An 8,825-nucleotide genomic window follows, 5' to 3' on the forward strand; every position below is an offset into this window, starting at 1 on the left:
AATCCTCTGTCTGAATATCCACGGGAGACTCAAGACTATCACTATGCTCCTGTCCGGATGTGGAATAGATATCCTCAGTGCAGTGCTCAAGCTCTTTTTGATTGCTGCAATGCAGTGCTCAAGCATGCAGTGCTCAAGCTCTCCATGCGCTAGTAATGCATCTTCAATCACTAGACTCTCTGGCTCTGTATCTTCGATCTCTGATTCTGCATCTGCCATCATGGACTCTGTATCTGGCATAAGCATGAGCTCAACGTCGATAACGGTCTCATCAACACTAGCATCTGGCTCCTCAATAGTGTTAGCAACTTCCATCTCCTCTTCTTGAGAAATAATATCATCAACAGGTGGTAGGGAAGAAGTAGCTAAGCGGCTCTTCAAATCCGACTCATGCATGCGACGCTTTTGATATCTGTTTGTGGCTTCAATTTCGGCTTCGCGGTCACGTCGAGCGGCTTCTTCACATCGAGCAGCTTCTTCATGTATCAATCTTTGTTTTTATTTTGCTCGCTCACGTTTCAATCTTTGCTGATATTGATATGCTGCTGTTCTGATACCAAATTGTTGTAGGGTAGGGAAGAGAAATAAAAGAAAGAAAGAAGAAGAGAAGAGAGAGAATAATAGTAGAAGAAGAGGGAAATAATAGAAGAATAGAAGGAAAAAAATAGAGGAAGAAAGAAATCTGGGGGAGAAGTTCTCAATTCAATTAATCATCAAAATCTTAATTAAAGCTACATACATGAGGCCTATTTACAGGCAATGGAAATAAAATTCCTTGGAAAATAAAAGCCTTAAAACGAAAACATGAAAAAAAATCCTAGAAACTAAATAACATGGAAAATAAATCTCTAAAATCCAAATGGGCAAAGATGACTCTTATTAGGCTTAGAATCTGCATCATTCTCCCCCGCTTGAAAATTACTCGCCCTCGAGTTCTAGTCTGCCCGGATCAAATATGTAGACTATTCACTGAAGAAGCAGTAAGAGTCATAATACCTTGGAGGCACTCCTGATGTCTAATGCTTGTGACAACCACGAGAATAGTCTGAAATGCCGATGGAGCGATAGGGACGAAATCGCCATGCAGAATCATAATAACACAAATCACTCCGAAGAAGTAAAGTAGCTGGGAAGATAGCAATGTACTCCTCCTGGATCAGTGGGATCAGCATGACAGCTATTGGTAGTAAGGCCATCCTCTAAAAGGGTAACATTTAGTATGTCACCAGGGTCAATAGAATCAGCAAGAAAGTCGTCCACTAGAACCGTATTTGGCTCAATGCTGTCGTCCGATGAGCTAAAATCCTCTGTCTAAATATTCACGGGAGACTCAACACTGTCACTATGCTCCTGTCCGGATGTGGAAGAGATATCCTTAGTGCAATGCTCAAGCTCTCCATGCGCTGGTAATGCATCTTCAGTCACTAGACTCTCTGGCTCTGTATCTTCCATCTTTGATTCTGTATCTGCCATCATGGACATTGTATCTGGCATACGCATGGGCTCAACGTCTATAACGGTCTTATCAACACTAGAATCTGGCTCCTTAATAGTATTAGCCACTTCTGTCTCCTCTTCTTGAGAAATAATATCTTCAACAGGTGGTAAGGGAGAAGAAGTAGCTAAGCGGCTCTGCAAATCCCACTTATGCATGCGCCGCTCTTGATATCTGTTTGTGGCTTCAATTTCGGCTTTGCAGTCACGTCGAGCGGCTTCTTCAAGTTTCAATCTTTGTTTTTATTCTGCTCGCTCACATTTCAATCTTTGTGATATTGATATGCTGCTGCTCTGATACCAAATTGTTGTAGGGTAGGGAAGAGAAATAGAAGAAAGAGAGAATAAGAGGAGAGAGAATAATAGAAGAAGAAGAAGTAGAGGAAGAGGAAATAATAGAAGAATAGAAGGAAAGAAATAGAGGAAGAAAGAAATCTGGGGGAGTTCTCAATTGAATTAATCATCAAAATCTTAATTAAAGTTCAATCCATGAGGCCTACATATAGGCAACGGAAATAAAATTCCATGGAAAATAAAAGCCCTAAAACGAAAACGTGAATATAAAATCCTAGAAACTAAGTAACATGGAAAATAAATCTCTAAAATCCTAATGGGCAAAGATGCCTCTTATTGGGCCTAGAGTCTGCATCACCAAGGCTTGCTTTTCATCAGATTTTGTCGTCATTCGTGAGGTGGCTGCTCTCACAGGCAAACAGACCATCCGCGAAATGCCTTTTGCAATTGACGCTAGCAAATCCCTCTTTTTTTATATATATTTTTGAATGGTAACGTATGCATATATATCTTTCTGTGTCCTAATTTATGTCTATAATTGGATACTTTTTGTTATATTTAAGACCGGTTTTTACCTGCAGGTGATCAGATGATATTTTTTCTCCTAAACATTGTGGAGCTGAGTGGGTTGATCTTGACCTTCAAACCGTTTCTTGCTCTACCTAATAAGTAGACAGAAACACCAATCAAACACTGGCTTGGAAGTATGAAAGTGAGATAGAGACATTGGCAAACAAGAGTTTAATGCTAAGATGGGTCTATCTATTAAAATTGAAAAAGAAATTATGATTCCTAATTTAATATTCTTCTCCTTGGCTTCAGCTCCATGCCTTGAATGGCATTTTGTGGGAGCTGGGTTACCTACATTTGTAATTATGTAATGTTTATTATTTGCAGGCTGGTTTACTCCCCTGCTATTTCAATTTTTATCAAGTTGTTTGTGCCTGTGATTCATCTTAACACTCCATCCAAACCATATACATTCTCTATGTCTACTGTAAGATGGTGGTAAACAGAAAAGATCCTTGTCGAATTCATAGTTAACAAAACATGGTTTGGCCAAAAAACGGACGGAAGAATTCGAGTTCAATACGATATTGGTTTTAAAAAACGTAGGGTTGGGTCTGTAGCTCAAGTAGCTGAGGCTTTGTATATCAACCTTGAGGTTGCAGGTTCAATCCCAGCTTACCTACCAAAAAAAAATGTAGTGAAAAAATGGAAACACAAAAAAATGAGTTTGGAATTTTATAATTTACAAAATTTAGTGGGGGTGAAGTTGGAAAATTGGCCAAAAAAAGCGATTATTGAGTTTAAAACACATTTTAAACATGTGTAAAACATTTTCATAAAAAGACAGACTGCAAAAATTTTAAACGGAGTATTAGACGGCAAACCATTAAATTGGGCGTTTATTTGGAAAAAAAATGCCATTTAAAACAGCGTTTTGCTATGATAAAATTAGCATGAGGTTGAAGAGATCAAGCTTAGAGAAGATCCTTGTTGAATATGATTTGGTTTTGGAAATGGAGGCAGGTCGATCTTATCCTACCTAATGAATGTCAAATCTAAAACTAAGTCTTTTACGACATTAATAACAATGCTAATGTTGCATTGTTGCTATGCAGTTTCTAAATTGAATAAGAGAGAAAGAGAATGCGAAATCTGTTAATGTTTATGATGCTCGGCCATAAACTTTTTGGTGAAATGCTGAGATTGAAAGATAACAGGGACATGGCTGATCTAACCACTGAAAACCATTTGCTTTTTGGTGTTTGGAGAAAGTAGTTAGATCACTTCATGTTTGCATTACATGGCAATGGTATGATTGATGGGAGCTTTCCATCTTACTTTAAATTTATTTATATATCAATATTGATATCTAAGGATTTATAAAGGAATCATGAAAAATGGTTTCAAGATTTTCATACTTGGACATCATGATCACATCTGCGATTTACAGTTAAATCTGTTGCTTACAATCATAGAAGAAGAAGGCCCTCTTTGGATTGAGAGAAAAAACATTTTTGATGGAAAAATTTTTCTTGACAAGTTTTGTTCTTTTCATAATTATGACCGGATGAAACCAAAACAGACAACATAGTATTAATTGACGAAACCAAAGCAGAAGTTAATGCTAAGTTAGAGTTAGGGAGAACTACTTTGGAATCCAAAGGTTTTCGACTAAGCAGGACAGACAAAGTATATGGAGTGCAACTTTAGTAATGTACGGAGGCAGGGCGACTATGTAGTAAATATGGCTGGACAAGAGGTACCTAAGAGGGATATCTTTCGCTATCTTGGTTCAATCCTACATAAGGAGAGATTGAAGAGGATGTTAACCACAAAATAAGAGCAGGTTGGTTGAAGTGGAAGCATGCTTCAGGAATTTTGTGCGATCGTAAAATACCTACCAAGTTGAAGGGAAAGTTTTATAAGACAGTTGTGAGGCCAGCCATGCGGCTCAGAATGTTGGCGACCAAGAAGCAACATGTGCATAAGATGAGTGTAGCGGATATGTGAATGCTTAGATGTATGTGTGGCCACACAAGGTTAGATCGAATTAAAAATGAAGGCATCCGTAAAAAGGTGGGGGTGCACCAATTGAGGAGAAGATGAGAGAGCACCGCTTAAGATGGTTTTGGCATATCCAACGTAGACCTTTGGATGCTCCAGTGACAAGAAGCGACTCGTGCCAACTTGATGGAGTAAAAAGAGGTAGGGGCAGACCGAAAACCACTTGGGTAGAAACAGTGAGGAAAGACTTGAGGGCCAGGAACATAACAAAGAACCTGACCTTGGATACAATAGAGACGAAGAAAATGATCCATGTAGACGAACCCAACTAGTGTCAGGAGTAGACTTAGTCAATTTGAGCCGGGTAGATCCTTTCACCTTCTTCATGAAAATGCTCAAAATATTGGGCCACCAAGAAGCAGCATGTGCATAAGATGAGTGTAGTGGAGATGCAAATGCTTAGATGAAAGTGCGGCCACACAAGGTTAGATCGAATTAAAAATGAAGACATCCATAAAAAGGTGGGTGTAAGCCCAAGGGTTCCCAAGGGCTCATACATTCACCTTTTTCTTGTTGTTTTGATGCTAGCAAACCTAAATTGATTAGTCTTTATGGACTAATGTGTTGTCTTTAAGTGTTGTGCCTTAGACAAGAACTTGACATGTCATATTGCCATTACACAACACATGGCTTGAGGATCAACATGCACAATGGACCAAAAAGCTTGTACACACATGGGAGGCATCATCCTTGGAAGATGATTCAAGTCAAGAGCTCAAGATGGAGATCCTACAAGCATGCTTAGCAAGTGCCAGTAGAAGCTTGGAGAAGAACCATCCTTGGTGACCGCCTCATGTACCATTCAACATGTTCAAAGAATGGAGGAAGTGACAAGATCCGAAGAAAGTTGAAGAGTTCTCTCACAAGTTAGAGTTGTCTCACAAGTTAGAGTTGTCCAAGAAAGTGCGGAGGAGCCAAGCAATCCAAGAAGACTCAAGGTTATATCATTTTTAGATTGTATTTGGAATCCTCTTGTTATATGTGATTGCACTTTCAAAGTGGTTTTCAAAATGGTTTTCGTATCAAACTTAATATCTTTTAAAACCATCTACACTCCCCAAAACATGTTTGAAAACCTTGGACAAAAGCCCAAAGACCATGGCCCAAGTCCCTGAAATTTTAATATTTAAAATGGATTTTCAAACAGGGCCAGTCGATTGGGGTGTCCCGAGCGACCGCGGCAAGTGTTCTGGATCGGTCGACCGGGGTGTCCCGGGCGACCGCGGATATGTTTCTATCAATCAGAAACAAATCCAGCATGGTTGGGCCGGTTGACTGCTATAGGACCGGGCGACCGCGGATAGGGATCTGGACAAAAATAAAAAAAGTCCAGGTTGTTCTCGGCGGGCGACCGCAATAAGCTCGATCTACCACGGCAATAGAAATTTCAAAATAAAAAAGAGAGCGCCCGATAGGGCGGGCGACCATGACGATCTCGAAAAGTAGCCATTGGGGCTTGCGGGGCTTGACTTTTTCAACCAAGTTTTTTACGGTTTTACCCCCAAAACAGTCATATTTTCAAATGGGTTATTTATACCTTATCCTAGACCAACTAAACAACCTTTTGGAATATCATTTTTAAATCTCTTTGAGCTTACACCTTCATATTTAAGGTTTTTAGTTTTCCTCTTCTATGCTTTGATTTGCAATCTACATTCAACAAGAGGATCTCCATAGGGCTTACATTTGTTATCTTTTGGAGAGTTTATGTGAGCTATCATCTTTGTAATCCGCCTATCAAGAGGCTTGAGGGTTTTTCTTTATTGTTCTTCTTTGTATTGAGGGTCTCCGATTTGGCCTGGTAAAAAAAGTGAATCATCAAGTTTGTGAAGAGGGGTTTTAGCTTTGGCCTTAAGGAGAAGCTTGATTGTAATAGGGTCTCCGATTTGGCCTGTTAAGAAAAGAGAATCCGGAGCTAGAGGGCTTGTCCCCTCGGAGGCGGAGAAGAAGCTTGTAAAGCTTGGAGATTGGTAATCTCTAACCTTGCTTGTGTTTATGGTTAATTGAACAAGGGTTAGATATAAATAGCTTAAAATTGACATTATCTTATTCTTCATTTTCAACCAATCATATTTGAACAAGGGTTAGAATTATCTAGGAATAATCTCACACACCCTTGTATTTAAGGCAAAACTTTTAAATTGACCAATTCACTCCCACTCTTGGGTTGCTTACTTGTCTTTCAGTGGGGGTGGCACCAATTGAGGAGAAGATAAGAGAGGACCGCTTAGATGGTTTGGGCATATCCAACTAGGCATTTGGATGCTCCAGTGAGAAGAAGTGACTCATGCCAAGTTGATGGAGTAAAAAGAGCTAGGGGCAGACGAAAAAACTTGGCTAGAAATAGTGAGGAAAGACTTGAGTGCTAGGAACATAATAGACAATATGACCTTTGATAGGATAGAATGGAAGAAAATGATCCATGTAAACGAACCCAACTAGTGTCAGGATTAGAATTAGTTAATTTGAGCTTGGTAGATCCTTTCACCTTCATGAAAATTTTCTAAAGGATTCAATAGCCGACCCCGACTAGTATGGGACGAAGGCTTAGTTGAGTTGAGTACAATTTAGGGGCAAATTATATATTTATGGTTAATTGAGAGGAATATCATCATAAATTTCAGATCCCTCTAAATAAAAATTGAATATGTTTGTTCAATTTATCTTTTTTCAGTGGTAAAAAAGGTAGGAACTTTTAAAAATATTTTTCTTTTTCGAAAAATTCTTACAACCCAAACACGCCGAAAGGAATGTAAGAATCAATTGAAATCCGAAAGAAAGAATGGATCCTATTGTATCCAAGGGTGCGCAGTGTTGTGTTCTTATTTCAAGAGCTTCACTCGTGTATTAAATAGAGAAGATTTTGTTATAGTACTAATCATCTGATCCTTTTGCTGATAATTATTTTATTTTTCTTGTGATTATTTTGAGACAAAAATGAGGGTTAACAAATCCTGAAGCAATAAATTAGAAATATCTGCCAATAAATTGGGGAAATTGAAAAACTGTAATCACCCCAATAACCAATAAAACTACATTAAACGGACAATTTATGTATTTGGCTGAAGTTTTAGCTGATAAAACCATGCATCCGATAGTTTAACCAAAGGAGTGCACTGCTAAATCTAAAATGGTGAGGAACAATGTGGGGAATCAATTAGAAGAGCATCATACATATATCTGATCATAGTACTTCAAAAGGGCAATTTCAACAACAAATACCTTTGTTAGAAAAGTAAACTATGGCAGTAAATATCTATGAATTGGTGTTCTTTATGTGACTCTTTACCATCAGATTCCAAGGCGGTTAGATTGAATTTCCAACCCACTTGTGCTCCTTCCAAGCTTCAAGGCATTACAAACATTCCAATAAATCATCATTGATAGGACATCTGCAAGCTAGATTTGATTATTTTCAAGTGTTGAGAGTAATTGTGCGGAAAGCAATTTCGATCCAAAGAATTTGAATGTGTTCTTCCAAACCAAAAATCTTGCTCTTCCAAGTCTTACTAACCTGAAATCTTGCTCTTCCCAATCTTATAAACCTGAAATTTAATCTTCCAAATCTTACAAACCTAAAATTTAATCTTCGAAATCTTACAAACCTGAATCTATTCTTGCAAGCCTGAAATCTTATTGATCTTACAAACCTGAAATCTTATGTCACACCCCAAATCGGGGTCCCTGTGACAGTGCCGCACGTCCCTTTCCAACAACCATAAGAACGTGCTAGGCAAGATCAACAACACCACATAACAAGAATAAACAGAGCTGCTAGCGGAAACAAAATTTGTTAAACCAAAGCTTCAGATAATTTGATCTCAAAATCTAAGCCCAAACAATGCTCACATCCTTACCAAATTTAAATATAACTTCAAATACCAATCTAAAATAAATGTTTACTACCCAAATAAATCACTACAAACTGCTAATAAATATATGCTTATTCAAAATAAACTCCTACTAGCTACTAATCAGTGTCTTGGAAGCGGAATCTCCTACGCCAACAAATCTTTCCTCACTCCCAATCCCCCACGAGCTGCTAGCTACTCCTCATTATCTGAAAAATGATAGACAACGTGAGATGAGCTTTTATGCTCAATATATAACAAGGAATCTGCATAGGTTGGATCAAGTACACCAAACAATATACGAATGAAAGCATTTGATAAAATAAATGAACAGTTTACTCAAAACAGGTTTGTATCATGAGGTAGAACGTGAAAACAACATAAGTAATAGTTTGGAACATTACACACAGGTTTTATGATACAAATAATCCACACCGATACAGCAGACCGACATCCGTAAGGTGAGGAGAATTGTTTCCTCCAAAATTATACTCTTTAGTTACATACAAGCTCAGAGAATTAATAACCGTAGTATCAAAAAGCATCATCACCAGATCAAGGTCGTTATCATCTCGAAAATCGTATAAGATGATCTGATATGGGTCTAAAATA

The 8,825-nt window shown here is 38.2% G+C and overlaps 1 protein-coding gene across 6 annotated transcripts in view; it reads left to right on the forward strand.

The window, feature by feature from the left end:
• Positions 1–2,733, forward strand: part of LOC143885226 (protein ZINC INDUCED FACILITATOR-LIKE 1-like) — a 77,953-nt gene extending 75,220 nt beyond the window's left edge. For all 6 annotated transcript variants that reach the window (XR_013253285.1, XM_077389332.1, XM_077389621.1 and 3 more), the window contains one exon: positions 2,370–2,733. Coding sequence is in view for 5 of the 6 variants with exons in the window: in XM_077389332.1 (XP_077245447.1) it covers positions 2,370–2,461 (92 nt within the window). In the remaining variant the exon portion in view is untranslated. The remainder of the gene's footprint in view (positions 1–2,369) is intronic.
• The last annotated feature ends 6,092 nt before the right edge of the window (positions 2,734–8,825 follow it).

This window comes from Tasmannia lanceolata, unplaced genomic scaffold (assembly GCF_043159265.1).
Source record: "Tasmannia lanceolata isolate RefF3 unplaced genomic scaffold, GAP_Taslan_0.1 ptg000002l, whole genome shotgun sequence".
Taxonomy (NCBI): Eukaryota; Viridiplantae; Streptophyta; class Magnoliopsida; order Canellales; family Winteraceae; genus Tasmannia; species Tasmannia lanceolata.